Source organism: Tupaia chinensis, unplaced genomic scaffold (assembly GCF_000334495.1).
Source record: "Tupaia chinensis unplaced genomic scaffold, TupChi_1.0 Scaffold000001_1, whole genome shotgun sequence".
Lineage (NCBI taxonomy): Eukaryota > Metazoa > Chordata > Mammalia > Scandentia > Tupaiidae > Tupaia > Tupaia belangeri.
In genome coordinates, this window is record NW_006159427.1 from 5,153,269 (window position 1) to 5,176,136 (window position 22,868).

The window sequence follows — 22,868 nt, forward strand, 5'->3', positions numbered from 1 at the left end:
ACAGAAAGAGAAAGAGGGAAAGCATCCTCCAATGGGATGTAGTCATACTGCAATCCCTTCTCCTCAACTTCTCCATCTTGTTAGGATTTTGGGCATGCATGTGGGAACCAGCATTCTGTCACAAGGCTGTGGCACCAGCCCCTCTTACTGATCTTTGTAACTCCAGTATCTAAGATATATTAAAGTATCTCTTGAGTCAATCAAGTGAATATATACTGTCTTATAGTCTATTAATAAATTTGTTTAACAAATATTTAGTAGTGTCTACTAACTCAAGCCTTACTTAAGGTGCCAAAATAAGAAAAAATATTTTCCTGACCACATGGAATTTAAATTCAAAAGTAGGACTTGCACATTGAAATGGTGTATTAGAAAATAGCACAATGGGGACCAGCAGGTGGCGCGGTGGTTAAGGCGCTGGACACTCCCACATTGATGACCACATTCGAGTCCCGAACCTGTTGGCATGCTTTCTCACTTTCTCTCTCTCTCTCTCTCTGTATCTCTCTGGTCAAATAAAATAATGAATAAATAAAATTAAATAAATAGTTCTAAAAAAAAAGATAGCACAATGTGTTAAAAAGTAATAAAAGTGTTATGTGGGGCCATATGTGGTCATTAAGGGCGCTGGACTCCCACATGGCCGACCACGTTCAAATCTTAAACCTGGTGGCTTGCTTTCTCATTTTCTCTCTCTCTCTTTCACATTCACTCTCGCTGTCCCTCTCTGGTCAAATTAAAATAAATAAATAAGTAAATAAAATTTAATAAAATAATTCTTTTAAAAAATTATTATGGGGTAAAAGTGGAACAGGATGGAGGATTAGTAGCTCTGTGAGAGCTGTTGCAGTTTTATTTTTTAAAATTATTTTTATTATTATTTTAATTTGCTATAATAATAATGAGAGACACAATATCGTGCCTGACTTAATTGTTGAACAGTGAAAATGCCACTTTAGTATTGACTGGAGTGAGTAAACATAGTGGGAGATGAAACTTATAGGTCTAGACTATATTGTGTCTTATAAACCGTTATTAAAGACTTTGATGTTTACTCTAAGAAAATGGAGATTGAAAAACTTTTAGCCAAGGAAACTTATAATTTCACTTAAAATTGAGTGAGAATAGTGTGACTGGTATGTTTACATAATCTTTTTTTTCTTAAGTAATTATTTATTTGCTTTTACTTATTATTATCATTTTTCAATTTGATCAGAGAGAGAGAGAGAGAGAGAGGGACATTGAGAAAACAAGCCACCAGGTCCAGGATTCAAACTGTGGTTGACCATGTGAGTATCTAGTACCTCAACCTCCACACCACCTGCTGGCCCATGTTCATATATTCTTGAAGGGACAGAAGTAGATAGACTATTGCAATAGTCCGGGCAGAAGAAGGTTATAGCTTAGGCCAACGATAGTTAAAGTGGAATTGGTAAGACATAGATTTAGTCTGAACAGTTCGAAGGATGGCCAGGGGCCAGCAGGTGGCATGGTGGTTAAGGTGCTGGACTCCCACACAGCCAAATGTGGTTTGAGTTCCAGACATGATGTCTTACTTTCTTACTCTCTGTCTCTCTCTAGCCAAATTGAAGAATAATAATAAAGTAAATAAATATTCCTGAAAAAAAAAATTGAAAAGGATGGAGTTGCCATTTTCAGAGAAAAGTGCTATGGGTAGAGTAGATTTTCAAGATAGATATTAGAAAATTCAGTTTGGGGGTACAGCCAGTGGCATGGTGGTTAAGGGCTCTAGACTCCCACATGACTGACCACAGTTCAAGTCCTGGACCTGGGAGCTTGCTTTCTCACTTCCCCACCCCTCTTACTCTATCTCTCTCTGGTCAAATTAAAAATAAATAAAGTTAAGTAAAATAATTCTTTTAAACAATTCAGTTTGGGGTATGTTAAATGTGATATATCAAATGAAAGTGTTTATTACGCCCTTAGATACACTGTTTTGGAGTTAGGAGAGAGGTCTGAGCTTGAATTAAAAATTTAGAAGCGATTACATTTGTATATATTATTAGGTCATGTATTTGAAAATCACCAAGTGTGTCTGTGTGACTAGAACAGAGGTTTAAGTACTGAGTTGTAGAGAAGAAAAACCACTAATGAAGGCTGAGACGGAGGTGCCAGTGAGGTGGGTGAGGGTGGTATCCTCAAGAAACTATTTCCATGAAAAGGGAGAGAGAGAGATCAGCAAAATAAAGTGCTTTTGGTAGGCGGAGTGAGAACTGACCAATGGATGTAGCAATGAGATAATTGACTGACTTGATAAAGAGCAACTTCAGGGACCAGCAGTTGTTGTAATGGCTTTGTCGCTGGACTAACTCATGCTGGGCGTGTGTGTGTGCGTGCCCAAGATCCCAAGAGGAGAATGGAGGAGAAGGGATTGCAGAGTGGCCATCCCCCCTGGGGGGTGATTTCTTACTTTCTGTCTCTCTCTCTCTGTCTCTCTCTTTCTGGCGATTACATGTGCCCTATAGCAAAAACCTCTCAAGTAAATAAATAAAACAATATAAACTCTTTAAAAAAAAAAAAAAGAGCAACTTCAATGTTGTAGCAAGGATGAAATCATAATAGCAGGGTTTTCCTAGAGATAGAAGGAGATGAGGTCAAACAGATCATTACAAACAGTTCTTTAATTTTATCTCAAAGAGGAGCACAGACAGTTTATTTCATAAGGGGAAATAAAATAAAGATGTTAATTAACTGGTAGGTAGGGGTTTGCGGAAATTCACTGAGCGGGAAGATGTTACTAGGAAGATTCAACCTATGGAGTCTCCACCACAGGCGGCAGGGTCCTTGGCTTCTTTCAGGAACGACTTCACTCTGCAGTGAGAGAAACACCTTTATTAAAGAAAGTCTGTAGAGCAATCTACTCTAAGTGAAACAGCCCTATGAGGGGAGATTGGTGAACTGTTTTTTTTTTTCCCTCCTTGGAGAGATGGGATCAGGGAGTAAGCCCAATAATAAGCTTTCTCTTGCCTCTTTTTAGTTACAAGCTCCCCATCACCTTAAGGATATCTCTGTCCTAATGCCATACATCAGTTTTGCTTATGTGTGGATTTTATATAAATGTGGAATACATGTAGAATGTCATCTTTGGGATCTGGCTTCTTTCATGTAACAAATTATTTGTGAGATCATTCATCTTATTGGAATTACAGTTTATTTGTCTTCATTGCACATTATTTCACTATACAAATACCACAATACTGTGTATTTATTCTGTTAGAAAGACATTTGCGTGATTTCTAATTTTGGACTCAAATAGTGTTTGTGTGAGTATTATTCAGGTCTCATTGAACCTATGTATACATTTCTCCTGGACGTAGGCGTGGACAAAGATAGGTTTTTTTGTTTTTGTTTTTCATAAGGAATTATTTATGTGGGACCAGAATATGGCATAATGGTTACGTCGCTAGACACCCACTTAGTTTTAAAACTCATGTTGGGTGTGTGTGTGCTTGCGTGCTCAAGATCCCGAGAGGAGAATGGAGGAGAAGGGATTGCAGCATGGCCATCCCCCCCAAGGGGTGATTTCTCGCTTTTTTGTCTATCTATCTCTGACTCTCTGGTGAGTGCATATGCCCTATAGCAAACATCTCTCTTAAGATAGAAAGAAAGAAGAATTATTTAATTTAAAAAATTATTATTTAATTTGCTATAGGGCACAAGTACTCAACAGAGAGAAACAGAGAGGGGGAAGAGAGGGAAAGTGAGAAAGCAAGCTACCAGGTCTGGAACTCTTACTATGGTCAGCCATGTGGGAGTCAGTGCCTTAATCACCATGTCACCTACCAGCCACCAGAGCTGTGGGTTGGTTGGTTTGTTTTGTTTCTTTTTTTTTTTTTTTTCCATAGGGCGGGCAACACCACGCCCTGGGTTTGTTTGTTTTTAAGAGAGATTTTTGCTGTTGGGCTTGTGCACTCCCCAGAGAGACAGAAAATGAGAAATCATCTCCTGGGGGGATGGCCACACCTCAATTTCTTCTCCATTCTCCTCTTGTGATCTTGGGCATGAACACACATGCACTCAGCCTGAATTTTAAGCCTTGGGTCTGGGACTCAAACTGTGGTCAGCTACGTTAGAGTCCAGTGATATAGCCATTACACTATCTGCTGATCCCCAAAACTGTGTTTTTAAGTATTAACTTTATTCAAATATTAGTAAATTTTAAATGACTTAACGAGAACAATTTTCAAAGACCATTCAAAGCCTAAAAGAAATGTTGATTACTCTTTAATAAATATATTTCCTGTAATTATGTCTGGGAAAATTTCTTTTTTTTTTAGAGGTTTTTGCTATAGAGCGCGTGTGCTCGCTAGACAGAGAGAGACAGAGAGACAGAAAGCGAGAAATCATCCCCCAGGGGGTATGGCCACGCTGCAATCCCTTGTTCATTCTCCTCTCGGGATCTTGGGCACACACGCACATGCGCCTGGCATGAGTTTTAAGCCACCGGGTCCCGGACGAGAACTGCGGTCAACTACTTGGGAGTCCAGCGACATAGCCATTACACTAACTGCTGGTCCCATGTCTGGGAAAATTTCTAAAACTATTAGGTATTCATGACTTTATTAGGTTTAAGAATGACCTTTGGCCTAAAGACATGTTTCGTGTTTTGGTATGCTTTTTCTTCTTTTTCTTTTTGCTATAGGGTGCACGCTCATTCTAGAGAGAGATGGTTGGGGGGTGTAATAGGGGAAAGGCGTGAGAAAGCAATTCCCAGGTGGGGGATGGCCATGCTGTATTCCCTTCTTCTCCATTTTCTTTTTGGAACTTGAGCTACACACACACACATCTGGCATGTTCCAGAATTCAAACTGCACAGTCATTTGTGGGATCCAGCCACCTTAATCACCATGCTGCTGGTTGGCCCAGGTAATTTGTTTTTGACCAACATATTTGACTTCTTTTTTCTCACTAAGAAAATATAAAAGTTTGGAATGATTTTTTTTTTGGATAGTAGGAAGACCTGTATAACTGAAAGTAAGGGTCAGGAAAAAATCCTGTATGTGTTTATAAGGGGACTTTTTTTATATTTCATGGTAGAAACATAAGGCCAAGTTAATTCTGTATCTAAATCAAGTTAGTGATTTTCAAAGAGAATGCTGTAATAATCTAATCATATTAACCATTATTTAAAATTAACTTTGTAAATTTTTTTAACAATAGGTAGAAGAAGCTAAACAAGAATTACAGGAAGTCGTTGAATTCTTAAAAAACCCACAGAAATTTACTGTGCTTGGAGGCAAACTTCCCAAAGGTAAGATACTTTACCATGATTTCATGCCAAAAAATAGTTTACCTGTTCTTTATTGAGTATAATTTATTAACTGCTATTTTACATAATATGCATTCAAGTTGAATATGCATTTCTACAATCTTTTTTTTGTAACTTAAAAGTTTTTTGTTCTTTTTTTTTGAGAGTTTTTTTGCTACAGGGCGTGTGTGCTTGCCAGACAGACAGAGAGAGACATAGAGACAGAAAGTGAGAAATCACCCCCCAGGGGGGATGGTCATGCTCCAATCCCTTCTCCTCTCGGGATCTTGGGCACGCACTCACACGCGCCCGGCGTGAGTTTTAAGCCACCAGGGCCGGGATGCGAACTGCGGGCGACTACGTGGGAGTCCAGCAACATAGCCATTACGATAACTGCTGGTTCTCACTTAAAAGTTTTATAGAAGTTCGGATTTTAAAGTTGTAAAACTGAGTGAAGCGTGGTCCCCATACTCTTGATTCACACTCACCAAGTTTTTAACATTTTGTTCTGTTTTATCATTCAGTTTGTTTCTTTTCATGTATTTTTTTTTTAACTCTTGGGAGTAAAATATACATGTATATTTTTATTTATTTAACTTTTATTTTTATTCTTCAGCCTTATTGACATTTCATGAAATATCCCTAGAATTTTAAAACATTTTTATCATAAAACATGTTCATGCTTTATATTTAGTTGGTTGTTTAGTATTTTGATCTATTATGTGAATTCCATCTAGTTTAGTGAAAAATAAGTTTATATTCCTTTGCCTCATTATTCTTTCTTTTTGTCTTGTCTGTTACTGATATATTCACAACACATAAATGATACCAAAAGAAATGAGTTGTGGAGAAGATCCTGAAGTGAATCATTAACAGAGACAAATAATGTTTTCCTGTTTCAAAATATTGACCATTGGTTGCCTTCAGCTTCACATTATATAAATGAGTAATTATTTGTCTTACAGGTTCATATCAAGGGCTTTTTAAAAAGTTTGAGTCTTTTTTGTTTACTTTTTCTTTTAGGAATTCTTTTAGTTGGACCACCAGGGACAGGAAAGACACTTCTTGCCCGAGCTGTTGCAGGAGAAGCTGATGTTCCTTTTTATTATGCTTCTGGATCAGAGTTTGATGAGATGTTTGTGGGTGTGGGAGCCAGCCGTATCAGAAATCTTTTCAGTACGTTTTGATAGAGCTTTAGTACAATTGCTAACCACTGTCCATTTTAGAGGAAGAATATTTATTCTTTCTTTGCTAATTGCTTATCATGGGTAGTCAGCTGAAATAGTCTTTGTGGTTTTAGTTTAACTGAGTATGTTAATAAAGGTTTACTCTTTTTCTAAATAGCCAGAATTATCAAAGAGCTGATGAAAATATTGGATGAATTAAATTGGTGGATGCCAAAAAGCTCTTTGTCTTTTTATTTTATTCAATTCTGTAGTGTGTAATAAAGGTATAATTAGCCTCAAACCTGGTTATATATGATATTTTATAGTTAGGAAGAAAGAATATGAAATCATTTTTTCTTTTTCTTTTCTTTTTTTTTTTTTTTTTTTTTTTTGAGAAGTTTTTGATATAGGGCATGTGTGCTTTCCAGAAAAACAGAGAGAGAAAGACTGAAAGCGAGAAATCACCCCTTCCAGGGGAATGGCCACGCCACAATCCCTTCTCTTCTATTCTCCTCTCCGGATCTTGGGCATGCATACCCATGCGCCCAGCATGAGTTTAAGCCATCAGGTCCGGGGCTCAAACCACGGTCGACTACATGGGAGTCCAGCAACATGGCTATTACATCAACTGCTGGTCTCAATTGTTTTTATTTTATATTATTCTTTTTGTTATTGTTCCCTTTTTCCCCCCAAGGTTATTATTCTTAAGTGAGCAAAAAATGACATCTTTCTATATATTTTCTTCTTATGAATGTTTTTTGTTGACTTTTGACTTAATCGTTTTTTAATATTTATTTGACTTTATTCAGAAAGTATTGATTAATTTTAAATTGTTGGAATCTTTTCTGTTTTCTTAGGGGAAGCAAAAGCCAATGCTCCTTGTGTTATCTTTATTGATGAGCTAGATTCTGTTGGTGGGAAGAGAATTGAATCTCCAATGCATCCTTATTCGAGGCAGACTATAAATCAACTTCTTGCTGAAATGGATGGGTAACTGTCTTTTGTCTGTGGAATATGTTGATTATTTTTTAAATCAGGATTTGTCCTATCTTAAAAATTATTTAGAATAATAGATGCCTTCCAGATTTTATATGTGTAGACTTGATCTTATAAAAATTGTTTCTATAAAGCCTTTGATAGCATTTTAGAGATAAAGAAATGTTAGATGTAAAGACAACAGAATATTTATGCAAGTATTCAAGGAAGACTTTTCTCTCATTATTGTATTGTTTATGTTACCAATTAGGTGTATATTTAATTTGTGATATATTTTTTCTTTTCTTATGTTATACTTAACGTTAGGAAAACAGTGATTTCAGTCTCTCTCTCTCTCTGAAACCCATAGTCTATTTGAAGAAATAATGGGAGTGTATGCTGGTCTATACATAGTTAAAGACTAGCACTGTATGTTGTAATAGATTTAAAGCTTACATCAGTGTCCGAATCTAAATGACAAGAGGCCAAGCTACAATGGCAGATGCAGTGGAAGCCTTGCTGTATGGTGTTAGAAGCCTTTCAGAAAGCTCTGTTTGTATCTTGAGTGTCCCTGAACACACTGGGATGACTACAAATGTGCCGTGACCCTGGCTGGCTGCAGGTCTTATGGGAAGAAGACCTGAGGAGATTACCTGTCTCACTCCAGTGAAGGACATAAATGAATAAATCACACACAGAGAGCAAGAGGTGGTGTTGCTTTGAAAGGAGTACCTTCTTTTTGTCAATTTGTTAGAGGGCACATGTGTTGTCCAGAGAAAGAAAGTGAGAAAACACCCACAGAGGGAATGCTCATACTACAATCCCATGTCCTCCATTTTCCCCTCCTTTTGGGCACACATACGTATAGTTTTCAAGCCACTGGGTCTGGGACTTGAACTGCATAGTGAACCACTACCTCAACCACCACACCACTGGGTGGCCTAAAAGAGGTATCTTAAAATCAGTATAAGACATTTTGGAATCAATTATGAAGTGAATAATTTGAATGAATAAACTGTAGTTATTAAAAAACTAAGCAGGTACCCAAGCTTTTTCTTTCAGATTATCTTTTTCTATGTATAACAGATACTGTGAAGGTATGTAATCACAGATGATTAGTGGCTATTATAGGTCTCTCTTCTTGGCTTTTGTTAAGATTAACGAGAAACAGTTTTAGGTAGAATATTGCTGCTATATGTGTGCTATACTTCAATCTTAAATGAAAAGTTGATTTTTTTTTTTTCACAATAGTTTTAAACCCAATGAAGGAGTTATCATCATAGGAGCCACGAACTTCCCAGAGGCATTGGATAAGTAAGTATTAAAACTTCTATAATGCTGTTTCATGCTACAATATCATGCTAAAAATTGAGGCCCATCACACATTGTTACACTGTGTGACCCCACTTATGTGAATTTTCTGGAATAAGCACATTTCATGTAGATAAAATTAGATTAGTGGTTGCCAAAGGTTAGAGAGAATGGGAGAGCCATTGTATATGGGATTTCTTTTTGGGTGGATGAGAATATACTGATAATAGAGACCAGCAGTTATCGTAATGGCTATGTCGCTGGACTCCCACATAGTCGACCGTGGTGCGAGTCCCGGACCTGGCAGCTTAAACTCACGCCGCGCGTGTTTGCATGCATGCCCAAGATCCTGAGAGGAGAATGGAGGAGAAGGGATTGTGGCGTGGCCATCCCCCCTGGGGGGTGATTTCTCGCTTTCTGTCTGTCTCTCTTTCTGGTGAACGCATGCGCCCTATAGCAAAAACCTCTCCAAAAAAAAAAAAAAATAGATTGTGATGATAGTTACACAATTGATTATATTAAAAGCCACTGAATTACTCAGTTTAATTGTGAATTATATTTCACTAAAGTTGTTAAACATACCTTCTGTTTATTGTATCACAAAAGTTTTGGTGGAAGGCACTGTATGTATGTTTTTGCCATGGGGCACTTGTGCTCACTGGGAAAGGGAAAGTGAGAAATCATCCTCATGCTACAGTCCCTTCTCCATTCTCCTCTTGGGATTTTGGGCATGCATGCATATGCACGCAGCAAAATTTTCAAGCCTACAGGTCGGGGATTCGAACTTTGGTAGCCATATGGTAGGACAGTGCTTTAATCACCACACCACCTGCTGGCCCAGTGGAAAGCATTTTAAAATAAAATGTACTTGGACCAGCACATGATGTAATGGTTATGTCACTGGACTCCCATGTAGTCAACCACAGTTCGAGTCCCAGATCTGGCAACTTAAAACTCATGTGGGGCATATATGTGTGTGCATGCTCAAGATCCCAAGAAAAGAATGGAGAAGGGATTGTGGCGTGCCATTACCCGAAGGGTTGATTTTTCGCTTATCGTCTTTGTCTCTTTGGGGAGTATATGTGCCCTAAAACAAAAATCTCTCTTTAAAAATAAATAAATAAATAAATTAAGTAAGTAAGTAAGTTAGGGACCAGTAGAGGGTATAATAGTTGTGTTGCTGGACTTCCACGTATTTCACCACAGTTCGAATTCCAGATCCGGCTGCTTAAAAAACACTCGCTGCTGCATGTGTGTGTGTGTCCAAAATCCTGAGAGGAGAATGGAGGAGGAGGGATTGTGGCATGGCCATCTGCCCTGGGAGATGATTTCTCGCTTTCAGTCTCTCTGTCTCTCTGGCAAGTGCACATACCCTATAGCAAAAAACTTTCTAAAAAGAAAAAAAAATTATCATAGTAGTAATGTGAGTTTTTAATTACAATTATTAAATTTTAACACATTATGTGAATTATTTGTAATTGCATTTGATCAGTAATTTGTCTTTGCTTAAGAGAAGTCTAACATTCTTTACTTAGCATTTGAGATGGGTTTGTGGGGCTGGCAGGTGGCATGGTGGTTAAGGGTGCTGGACTCCCACATGGCCAACCATGGTTTGAGACCTGGACCTGGTGGCTTGCTTTTTCACTTTCTGTCTCTCTCTCTGTCTCTGTCTGTCTGTCTCTCTCTCTCTCTCCCCTCACCCCACCCCCCCGGTCAAATTTTTTAAAAAAGTGAATAAAACTAAATAAAAAAAGACACCATGCTCCAAGATGGGCTTGTATTTTTCCTAATAATCTGCTGCAGAATTTCTTATTCCTTTACAAACTTACTTGCTTGTTTGTGTTTGCGGAGGTATATGCTACCTACATGCACACACATATTTTCACTGAACCTTTGTTCTACCTCCAAGTTATAATTTGAGCTGGGTTTGAAATGAAACTATCTAAACATTTCCCTTTAAAAATCTATCTAATATCTGGCTACCATTGTCTTTCTTCTTGTTTTTAATGTCAATCCTGTCTTGAATTTTAGCATAGTTAGTTTATTAACTTACATTTTCTTTTTACATTCTTCCTAATTTAGTGCCCTAATACGTCCTGGTCGTTTTGACATGCAAGTTACAGTTCCAAGGCCAGATGTGAAAGGTCGAACAGAAATTTTGAAATGGTATCTCAATAAAATAAAGTTTGATCAGTGTAAGTCTAATTGTATAATACATACTTCATCTCTATATAGTGGTAATTTACCCATCCACCGTGTCTGTTGTCCTTCCTTGACAAGTGTATTGAAAGACCAGTTCTTTAGTATGTCCTTTTTTTACCCACTTAAATGTCCTTTTAAAAGTCTATTTCTTAATTAGTACATATACTTAGTAGTTGAGATGAGTGTATGGTTCTCATAAATCTGTATACTATGGACCTGTAATATTTTGAATCCTGGTTCCAAAGTTTATTCAGACATGTTCGAAGTTGAATATATGCATAGTTTTTTATTTATTTATTTATTTTTTTATTGTCACGGAGTATGTTTTCTAACCAGAGAGACTGAGATAGAAGGAGAAAGCACCTCCCAACAGGGAGTGGTCATGCTGCAGTCCCTTCTCCATTTCTCTGTCCTGTCATGATTTTGAGCATGCACACACACCAGCTTGGCATGTTTTTCAAGTTGTCAGTGCTGGGATTTGAACCACAGTTGGCCATGTGAAGTCTGACTCCTCTGACCACTAGGTTTTGATTCTGGCCCTATAAGGTTATTTTTAAGACAGTAATAAAATGCAGAATGATAGGAAAATGTCCAGAAAGGTAGCTTTATGATATATTCAATTGGAGACCAAAAGGGAAGAAAGTAAACTATAAAATGAAACACATAGAAATATAGTGGACCCAATTAAGTAAAAATGAAGATATTAAAACTAGTATTTTCAGTGGTAGTTGAGTCAGTTCATAAAATGAAATATGTTTCCTACAATGGGGGAACTTTTATGTCCAAAATATTTCAAGATGAACTTCAGATAATAGGATGTTGTCTGTGAGATGGTAGTTAGGCTACTCACCTAATTAATATAGGTCGTATTTAAACTTTCTAATTCATATAGAACAACTACATTTTCTTATTTTTTACAAAATTATTTAAATTTAAGAACTTTTGTGAGATTGTCCCAGTGCCCTTGTTTTTCCATTCCTGATAGAGCATGTGAGTGTGTATCAGAGAACTATTTATAGGGCTTCATTACACTGCACTCCCCTTCCTACAGCTGCCAAGATCCTGGGCATGTTTTTAGGCTGGCCCAACTGGGAACTTGAACCACAGTTGGCATGTGGCTTCAGCTTTTCAGTCTAGCATACTATTCACTGTGCCACAGAGGCTGGGCACTGCTGGCAATTTTAGTGGCAATTTGGCTCTTTAAGTATTTTAATAATTTTTTAAGTTTATTTGAATTTTAAGCTATTTTAAATTAGGGCCAGCAGTTGGCATAGAAATTAAGATGCTGGATCCCACATAGCTGACTTTGCATTTCAAGTCCCAGACCTGGCAGCTTGAAAATGACACTGGGCACATGTGCATACATGCCCAAAATCTCAAGAGGAGAAGGTTCTGTGATATAATCATCCCCTCTGGGTGAGTGATTTCTCACTTCTTGTCTCTCTCCAGCAAGCATGTGTCCTTATTGCAAGAACTAAAGAAAAAAAGGTATCTTAAAGTATAATTCAGAATATTTTCTTTTTTTCTTCAGGATGTTGGTTCTTCATGAAAAAGAGCTTTCTGTTAGCTATTTGGATTTTTAGTACTGTGTTCTCTTTTTACATAGCTGTGGATCCAGAGATTATAGCTCGGGGTACTGTTGGCTTTTCTGGAGCCGAGTTGGAGAATCTTGTGAACCAAGCTGCGTTAAAGGCAGCTGTTGATGGAAAAGAAATGGTTACCATGAAAGAACTCGAGTTTTCCAAAGACAAAATTCTAATGGGTAGGTTTTCTGTTTTTATCTATTTTATTCTTTTTGTTATGTTAGAGAATAAGTTTTTTTCTTTGAGAAATATTCAGTTTAGACAACTAGATTTAAGTTTCCCCTTTGACAGAGGATTAAGATGATAGTTTTTTCAGTTTTGGTTTGCTGTTAACAAATCGTTACAATTTTTATGTGTTTTATGTAGAGTAAATTCTATACTTTTTTTTACACTTGCTGTGTTTGAAATGTTTATTAATATTAACAACTTTAATATGACTTCAATTTGACTTTAGAATGACTTTAAAGAGAATGAGTTTGGGATTTTAATTTCTTATATTAAGTCCTATATCAGATATTTGATTAGCAAGAGAGAATGAGTTTCATTGATTTTAAATACAACTTTCTAGTGGAGTATTTTACTTTAGTTAAATTTTTATCTCAGGACCTGAACGAAGAAGCGTGGAAATTGATAACAAAAACAAAACCATCACTGCGTATCATGAATCTGGCCATGCTATTATTGCTTATTACACAAAAGATGCAATGCCTATCAACAAAGCTACAATCATGCCACGAGGACCAACACTCGGACACGTAGGTTTCTTGTAGTTTTTCTTTTTGCTTCAAAATAGAGCTTTACAAAGACTTCTATAGGAAATTACAGACTAAAATATTTACAAAGAAAATTTAGCCTCTTCCTATGTTTCTTAACTTTGATTTTAGTTTCTGAACCATCTTATTTTATTTCATTTTATTTATTATTATTAATTTGACCAGAGAAAGACAGAGACAGAGAGAAGAAAAGTGAGAAAGCATGCTGTCAGGTTTAGGAGTCCAACCTCAGTTGGCCATGTAGGAGTCCATCGCCTCAACCACCACACCACCTGCTGGCCCCTAGTTTCTGAACCATCTTGAAATCAGATAGACACATTTTAGAAACTTTTCTGTGAATAAAGACTGTCTCTTAATATATGTGAAAGATGTTTATATTATGAAGTTTGAGGAATGACAACAAACTGTATTCCTTAAATATCTAATTGCTCTGGTCCTCTAAAAGAGAGAGGTTATGTGTCAAAGTAACTAGTTCAATAGTTTTTATTTAGTGAAGTTTTATTCACATATCTTTCTAGTGGTAGGTATTTTAAACATATTTATCCAACTAGATAAAACAGTTTCATTGCAGCATTATCTACCTATTGGTTATAAGATTCACTTTTGCTTTATAAAGAATTTTCTAGTGGGAGCCTGTGGCCTTTAAAGTACAATTCAGCCCTTTCCTCTAGGGCTAGTTTATAAACACTACTGTGTTCCAGGCTTCTGGACAGCCGAAGGGATTATAAACTAGTGACCCGAAAAGAAATGAAAACTTGAAAAGCACTGCTTGCTTAAGAACTGAGAGATTCCTGGCAACAGAGTGAATAAAACTCATGGCCCACCAGTTAGAAAGTATCCTTGCCATGAAAAAGAGGATGTGATAAGTCGACCTATGAAATTCAAGTTCCATGTGAATTCTGCCAGGAGCATTCAATGGAGTTTTCCAGAGACTACAAGACAGTGATAATCATAGCAGACTCAATACAAGAAGCAAATGTGAAAACCCAACTCGGTTTATTCTACTAAGCCAGAAATTAAGATTTGCCACAAAAAAAGTGAAATAATGGCTCACTTTCTCACTAAATGATTTTTGAAAATAAAGTTTTCCTAAAAATGTGATTCATGTGAACATGTAATAAGTTCATTGTTGTTTTTTAATACAGTATTTTTAGAATTTCTCAGAAAAAAAAATGTTTCCTAGCTGCTGGTTTTGTCATCACCACTAAATATTTTTCATCATTCAGCACTATGGTATTAGTGAGAGCTACATTATACTCCTTGGTTTTAATGTAACTATTGAAGAACTGTATCTGTCTTTGTTTCTTTAGCTATTATCTGATGATGTTTTCAATTGTCTAGGTGTCCCTGTTGCCTGAGAATGACAGGTGGAATGAAACTAGAGCCCAGCTGCTTGCACAAATGGATGTTAGTATGGGAGGAAGAGTGGCGGAGGAGCTTATATTTGGAAGTGACCATATAACAACAGGTTGGCTTTGAAAATGGTTTTGGCCCAGCCAGGGTGGCACAGGCAATAGGGTGTCCCACTACATGAGGCTGGATGTCATGGGAACCTGGGTTTTGTTCTCAAGCCACCCTTAACAGGGTGAGCGCAGCGGTACTATACTCTTGGCAAGCTGGGAGATAGGGGCAAGTGGATCGTGAAGTGGCTACACTCTGTCAAAAATACCTTGGCCCAGAAGGTGGCAAGTTTATGTGCACCCAAAATCCCAAGAGGAAAATGGAGAAGAGATTGCGCCGTGGCCCTTCCCACCGGGGGGTGGGGGGTGGGGGGGTGGTGATTTCTCACTTTCACTCTCCTCTCTCTCCCTCTGGGAAGTGCATGTGCCCTATGACAAAAACCTTTAAAAAAAATACCTGTCTCTTCTCTCTCACTTGAAGTAACTGACTTTGGTTGAAATTGTTTTTGTTTAAAGGTGTTCTTTAAAATTGAATTATCCTGGGCCAGCCCGTGGCATGGTAGTTAAGGTGGCTGGATCCCACATGGCTAACTGCACAATACAGGTCCTGAATCCAGTAGCTTGAGAAACCACCAGTGTGTGTGTATGGTGCCTAAAATCCCAAAATGACGGAGAAGAGCTGATTGTAGGCATGAGCATCTCGCACAGGGGTCTCTTTCTCTTATGAACACATGCTCCTCTGGCAAGTTTTTAAAAACTGAGTAACTCTTTCTTGTTTTTTCTTATTGTAGGTGCTTCCAGTGACTTTGATAATGCAACTAAAATAGCAAAACGGATGGTTACCAAATTTGGAATGAGTGAAAAGGTAATAATCTTTTATTTAATTAAATCTAATCTTTTTTTTGTGTTTAACAGTATGCCATTTGACTCTTTGAGAGATAATTTTGATTATAAATTGATAATATATATAACTTTCCCCTGTCCCATTTTAAGTGGATTTGAGGATGCTCATTCTAAACATTGCTCTAAATGTTATTCTCAGAGTAACAGAAACAGCATTCTCATAGCTCCTTAGGTAGTAATTATTATTTCATAATTTAAACAAGTGATAAATTCTTAGTCTTTTTAACATTTTCAAATGGCATAAAAGAGCATACTTTCTAAGCATGCTTATTTTACTCTTAAAAATATTTCACATTTCGGGAACCAGCAGTTAGCGTAATGGCTATGTTGCTGGACTCCCACGTAGTCGACTGCGCTTCGCGTCCCGGACCGGGTGGCTTAAAACTCATGCCGGGCACGTGTGCGTGCGTGCGTGCGTGCCCAAGATCCCGAGAGGAGAATGGAGAAGGGATTGCGGCGTGACCATCCCCCCTGGGGGGTGATTTCTCACTTTCTGTCTCTATGTCTCTCTCTCTCTGTCTGGCGAGCGCACACGCCCTATAGCGAAAACCTCTCAAAAAAAAAAAAATTTCACATTCCTGCACTATCACTATCATGAAAAGTGCTTCCATTTTCTGATCTGTGGGTTTTTTGGATTTGGAATAATTGTCAAGGTTTTCTGAGATGGTACTCAGAACCAGACTTAAAATGACTTGCAGTTTTTCTCTTTATACTTTAACTATTTTGATTGTTGTCTTTATGCTTTCAGAATAATGAAATTCCTTTGCCCTTCTGGGCGTTTTTGTATTTTTTCCTGACCCTTCATGATATTTTGTTACACATGGGATTTTTCTTACTCGATGGCATTCGTTGGTGTTTTACTTTCTTGCCTTTGGTTTTAGCTTGGAGTTATGACCTACAGTGATACAGGAAAACTGAGTCCAGAAACCCAGTCTGCCATTGAACAAGAAATCAGAATCCTTCTAAGGGTAATTATATTTTTCTCTGCTTATTTTTTTTTTTAGATATAATGTGCCTAGTCAGATACTTTAAAAACGACAATAACCAAAGGTTCTGTGTTCTTTAGAAGTATCACGCTCTAAAATGAAAATAATAGGTGCATCATCACAGCAATGATTTAAATATGTTATTAAGGTAGCTTTGGTCATGAACTGAGTCTTTATTCTGACCATGGGCTAATAATAGTTATGTTTGTGGCTATAAAAGTTCAATCTGTTTCAGCTAAAAAAACCACAAGAGTGAAGGATATTGCTCACTGAGTTTCTGTGTCTTTTGTTTTTCGCGCTGTGACATTTATATTTATCCAGCAAATACTGAACTTGTTGCTTTATGCCCAGCAGTGTGGATGTGCTGAGAGTATAGAAAAAGCAAAACAGAGGTCCCTTTGACTACAGTGCCTAATACAGAATGGCGTTAATGATTGTGGAAGAGTAGACTCAGATCAGTTAGCAGGTATGGTGATAATCCAGGCATGATAAAACAGACATTGGATTAGGGTGGTGAAAGTAGAAATGGAGAAATGGGTATGTGTAACAGATGCCGTTGTAGTGGAATCAGTGTGTCTGTGATGTTTTAGTTATGAGAGGTGAGAGAATGGTCAATGCTGTCCTCTAGATTTCTGCCTCATGTAACTTTATAATTGTGTTGTTTGCTAAAGAAACTGAGGAGTAAACCTGGGCCAGGCCTAGAGAGAGGTTAGATCATGATTTTGGTTTTATACATGTTGAATTTTGAGATCTCTGTGAAGATTTCAAGTTGGTAATAGGTATGTGAACCTGGAGCTCAGTGAAGAAGTTGGTTATGTGTTCCATTTGCATGTTGAAGTCACCTATTCATTAAGGCAGGTTTTGGAATGGGAGGAAGACTGGCCTGAGTACTAAAGTCTTTTGTGAATAAGGAATGTTGATTAGGTATTTTTTAAATGGTGCATGAAGGAGTTGGATAGGCCTGGTTTGGATTTTAAAGGAATAGTACTTTATCAAAGAGGATAATTTAGTAATGATCTGGAAGTGGTATGGAGAACAAAGGGATTACCTCTTTACTACCCTCACAGAATCTGAGATAAGAAGGAATAAATAAGTAGCATTTGAGAGGGTAAAGGAAGAGCAGTCTCAGCAAGAGAGAGCATCAGGTTTTGATGAACTCAAAGAGGTTGAAGGACTGCTTTGGAGGAGTTACGGATATGAAAAGTTTGTATAATAGAAAGGTTTAGGAACTATTTTAGAAGGGATTTCTCTGCCTTCCTTAAATGTTTATTCTCATTTTCTTACTATTTATATTGCACACAAATTGTCCATGCTCTAGAACCAAGCTTTTAAGTGCTTTTATTTCAATAACTATAAATAATTAATAGATATTTTTTTAGGATATGTAAAAAGTCGTGCCCCCCCCCCCCCCCCCCCCTTCCCACTGATTATATTTTTGTTTCCTCTACATTTTCTGTTTAACTGTGTATTTGCTTTTCTATTTCAGGAGTCATATGAACGAGCAAAACATATCCTGAAAACTCATGCAAAAGAGCATAAGAATCTAGCAGAAGCTTTGCTGACTTATGAGACTTTGGATGCCAAAGAGATTCAGATTGTTCTCGAGGGAAAGAAATTGGAATTGAGATGATAGCTCTCTTGATATGAAATGCATTGCTGGTTTTACTGCAACAATATAAGTAGCATTGCAGTAGTCTCCTTTTGCAACGCTTTCCTCTATTCTTGACTTGGCATAATTCAAGGGTGTGAAACACTTTGTCAGTCTCTCAGCACATCTAATTTTGGTTATTCCCACGATGACATCTATTGCAGATTTGCAACCCATAGCAAATATATTTTAAAAAAATAAAGAACTATCAGGATTAAAAACAGCTCGTTTGAGAAATCTCAGTTATTAAGGTGAAAGTAAGTAAGGATTTTATGGTTTGTTTTCTCTACTAGGTGTGAATAAAAATTGTGCCTTTTGCTCCTGGGATATATTTTAATTTGCAAGCTGATATTGTTAAAGGATCATCTTTATTTCTTAATAGTACCATTTGTCTTTGATAAAGCAATGATGTTGTTTGGTTGTTGGTAAATCATACTTACCTACATCAGTGGAAACTTCATTAAGATGTACTTAATTATGGTCCAGATACGCCATATATAAAGTGATTCTTTTGTTTTAGGGGGCTGGCCCTGTAGCCTAGTGGTTAAAGGAGCCCTCATAGTGGACTAAAGTTTGAATCCCAGCCCTGTGGCTTCAAAAACATGCTGAGTGCTTTCTGCATTCATGCCCAAAATCTCAACAGGAAAGCAAAATGGGGAAGGAACTGGGGTGTGATCATGCTCCATTTCAGGATGCTGGCCCCTCCTTTCGCATCCCTGTCTTGCTGTCTCTAGTGAGCCACATGCCCTCTGGCAATTAAAAAAATGTTTTAAAAAAGTAGAGACTTGTAAAAATACAGATACAATCAGAATTTAAATGAGTTTAAACTTTTAAGAATGCAGCATGGAGCAGCAGATGGTATGGACATTAAGGTGGTTGGATCCCACATGGCTAACTGAGGTTTGAGCCCTGGATCTAGTTGCTTGAAAATCACACCAGGCATGTGGGTGTGAGTGCCCAAAGTCCTTAGAGGAGAATGGAAGAGAAGAGAAATAATGCAGCATGCATTTTTATGTTCTTTTTAAAACATTGCTATCACTGGTGAAATTTATTTCAGAGCATCAGTAAATATTTTGTTAAATAAACAAGTAATAAATCTTATTCTGAATGACTATATAATTGTGTTTGGTATCAAAAGCAAAATTAAACTAAAACTCAGTCCCCTTCAAAGTGAACTTGTGAATTACTTTGGGTTAGAAATGGAAAGTTGTGTTTACTTTTCATTCAGAGTTTGTGAATATAAATATGCTGTTACAGAATTTACAGGCAATTTTTAAATTTAACTCAATAGAAAAATTATTTTAGAGCGCATTGTATTGGTTTTACAACATTATATTCTTGAAGTGATTTTATTAAAATACCTACAATTTTCTAATAAAGTGTATATGGTCTTCATTGAAGAAGGATATAGCCAGAGGGAGCATGTTACATAATATTCTTAATTTGGGGGAAGGGGGTTAGCCTTAAAATTGGATATAATTTAAAACTGATAATCCTTGCCAAAATAATACTAGAAATTCGTGGTTTCTTATATGATCTCAGTTCACCACTAATTTTCATTTTCTACTTTTTTGTTGCCCCCCTTTCTGTGTGTGTGTGTGTGTGTGCACATTCCGAAATATATTAAACACTGAAGTCTTACTTATCTAATCTAATCTGACAGAGTTTGTTACAGATTTTTTTTGAGGTCTAATTTACATTCTATAAAATTCACTTATTGTAAGTATAAATACAGGTCAAAGAATTTTGTTTATGTGGTCATTACCACAATCCCGTTTTAGAACATTTCTGTCACCTGGCACCTAAAATCTCTACTGTGCCTTCTCAGAGTGATTATTTGAACTGCTTTCAAAGTGGCTGTGATTTTGTTCTAATTAGCAATGTAGGAGGGTTGCAACCACAATGCCACTTGCCACCCCCAGTTCATTACTGTTTAAGAAGAGTCAGCCCATGGGAACCAGCAGTTAGCGTAATGGCTATGTCGCTGGACTCCCACATAGTCGACCGTGGTTCGCGTCCCAGACCCGGTGGCTTAAAACTCATGCTGGGCGCGTGTGCGTGTGTGCCCAAGATCCCGAGAGGAGAAAGCATTGCGGCGTGACCATCCCCCCTGGGGGGTTTTTTTCTCCCTTTATGTTTGGGGGGCACCCGCGCCCTTTAGCAAAAAACTCCCCAAAAAAAAAAAAAAAAAAAAAGGATTGTGGGATGACCACACCCCTTTGGGAGTGGCTCTCATGTGCTTGCACCCTCCTCTATTTCCCTCTGGCAAGCCCACATTGCCTCTGGTACAAAGAACAACTTTTTTTTAGAAGGAAAAATATTTAAGAATATTACAGTTGATTTTACCACCTGCCTTTTGCTATTTTTTTATATCTAAAGAGATTCCTATGTTCCTCCATTTACCTTTTGTTTTTTTCCAAAATTTACTTGTTTCCCTTTGTTTTGAGAGAAGTAGGCAACCCTGACTGGGTCTCAGCATACTGAAATCTTTCCCTCTCAACCAGGCAGAATTATAGGCATGTCCTGTGTTTAGGTGAACCCAGAATCCAAACCTGGCTCTTCCCATATGACTCCAATGTTATATGGCAGTATCCCACCACTTGTACCACCTCAGCTGAAGTTTTTGTTATAAATAAATAATCTTTTCAGTACCATTGTAGTCCTTAGAATTTTTAAATATTTTTTGAGTTACGTCTCAGTGGTAACTCTAGGGATGACAATATGGATCTTACCTTATCATCTGTATATTATAACCATGTTACAAGCTCAACAGTACTGCAGCTACTACTTTATATAATCTTCTGTCCTCAGTCTTTATCTGGAAATGTGCATTTTTGCCTTTGCTGTTTAAGATTGGCTTTAGTGGATATAGAATTTATGCTTGTCTGTTTTTTCTTTGAGTTTCTTGGGACTATTTAATCCTCTGCTCCTACCTGCCACTTTTTGTTTTTCATCAGATTTGAAGAATTTTTTTTTGGCTGTTACTTCTTCAGAGATATTTTTCTGCCCTTTTTTTAATCTCTCTTTTGTAATTTCTCTTATACATGTATTGGTACACTTGTTGCCCTGGCCTCTAAGGCTCTGTTCATCTTCTTTTATTTATTTATTTATTTATTTATTTATTTATTTATTTATTATTTTTTAAGTTTACTATGGGGCATTTGTGCTCACCAGAAAGAGAGAGATGGGGAGGAGAAAGAGAAAGTGAGAAAGTAAGCTACCAGGTCCAAGACCCAAACTGCTGTTGGCCATGTGAGAGTCCAGCACCTCAACCACCATACCATGTGCTGGCCCCGTCCATTTTCTTAAATCTTTTTCCTCCCTGTGTTCCCCAGGTTGGATAATTTGTTGATTTTTCTTCAAGTACACTGATTCTTCTGCTATCTTAGAGCTACTGAAGTTTTCATTTCAGATCATGTATTTTTCAACTCCCAGGTTTCTATTTGGTTCTTTTTATATTTTCTCTTTATTGTAATTCTTTGTTCATTGGATCATTATTATTAATTTCCATTAGTTCTGTAAACATGACTTTCATTCATTTTTGTACATGTTTATAAAGTATTCAACATTTGTATTCTCAGTCACATTCTATTGACTGGTTTTCAAATGTAGCAAGACCTCCCCTCCCTGAGGATTGTTCTTTTGTTTTTTTAGTAAGTAGTGAAGTCTGTCTGCTGTATTGTAGTTAGCCACTGATCTGGTTTTCTAGGGATGGCTGCTGCATAACTTAATGCGTAGTCAAAGATTTGTCAGGTGAGGTCAAGTCTGTTCAGTCAGGCAGGCCTCACTCTGCCTGCCCTAGGGTGTATATCTGGGCTGGCAAGCATATTCAAGTCTTCCTGGCGTCTGCTCTCTACTGGGCATTCTGCTTCTGTTTTGTGTAGTATGTGAAGACTTTGGCAACCAGGGATGTGTGGGTGGCTTGAGTGTTTCCTGCTCTGTACCCCTGTGGTACACCTGGAATACTAGGAGTGTTTATCAGGTGCCTGTGCCTAATTGGCTCCCAGAACTCTCAGTTAAATAGCCATCTACTTTGTTGTTTTCCTTGAGCAGGACTGCAACATCAGGTTACAGAACTTCTGGTCATTAAATTTAGTACCTTAACTTTTTTTTAAAAAGAATTATTTCAGTTTATTTTTTACTTATTTTAATTTGACCAGACAGGGACAGAGTGACAAGAGGAAAGTGAGAAAGCAAGCCTCCAGGTCTGGAACTATAATCGCGGTTGGCCATGTGGGAGTCCAGCGCCCTTAATCACCAAGCCAACTGCAGGTCCCAGTGCCTTAACTTTTGGGACCAGCAGATGGCATAATGGTTACATTGCTGGACTTTCACAAGTTGACTGTGGTTCAAGTTCCGGACCCAGCATCTTAAAACTCACACCGGCTGTGTGAGCATGCATGTCCAAAATCCAGAGACGAAAGGGGGGGGAAGGATTGTGGTGTGGCCATCTCCCTGAGGGGGTGATCTCTCCCTATCACTTTCTCTCTGGCGAGCTCATGTGCCCTATATAAAAAAACTCTCTTAAAAAAAAAATTAAGGGGACCAGCAGGTGGCGTAGTGATTAAGGCGCTGGACACTCCCACATGGCTGACTACGGTTCAAGTCCTGGACCTGGTAGCTTGCTTTCTCACTTTCTCTGTCTCCTATCA

General features: G+C 37.6%; 1 protein-coding gene across 1 annotated transcript in view; it reads left to right on the forward strand.

Moving 5' to 3' along the window:
* The window catches only part of YME1L1 (YME1 like 1 ATPase), a 43,010-nt gene extending 23,693 nt beyond the window's left edge, over positions 1–19,317 (forward strand). Inside the window, exons 9-19 of the mRNA XM_006139748.3 lie at positions 5,182–5,272; positions 6,293–6,445; positions 7,293–7,425; positions 8,662–8,724; positions 10,804–10,916; positions 12,530–12,685; positions 13,110–13,261; positions 14,621–14,747; positions 15,471–15,544; positions 16,464–16,550; positions 18,055–19,317. Of these exons, the coding sequence (XP_006139810.1) occupies positions 5,182–5,272; positions 6,293–6,445; positions 7,293–7,425; positions 8,662–8,724; positions 10,804–10,916; positions 12,530–12,685; positions 13,110–13,261; positions 14,621–14,747; positions 15,471–15,544; positions 16,464–16,550; positions 18,055–18,198 (1,293 nt within the window). The 3' untranslated portion in view covers positions 18,199–19,317. The remainder of the gene's footprint in view (positions 1–5,181; positions 5,273–6,292; positions 6,446–7,292; positions 7,426–8,661; positions 8,725–10,803; positions 10,917–12,529; positions 12,686–13,109; positions 13,262–14,620; positions 14,748–15,470; positions 15,545–16,463; positions 16,551–18,054) is intronic.
* The last annotated feature ends 3,551 nt before the right edge of the window (positions 19,318–22,868 follow it).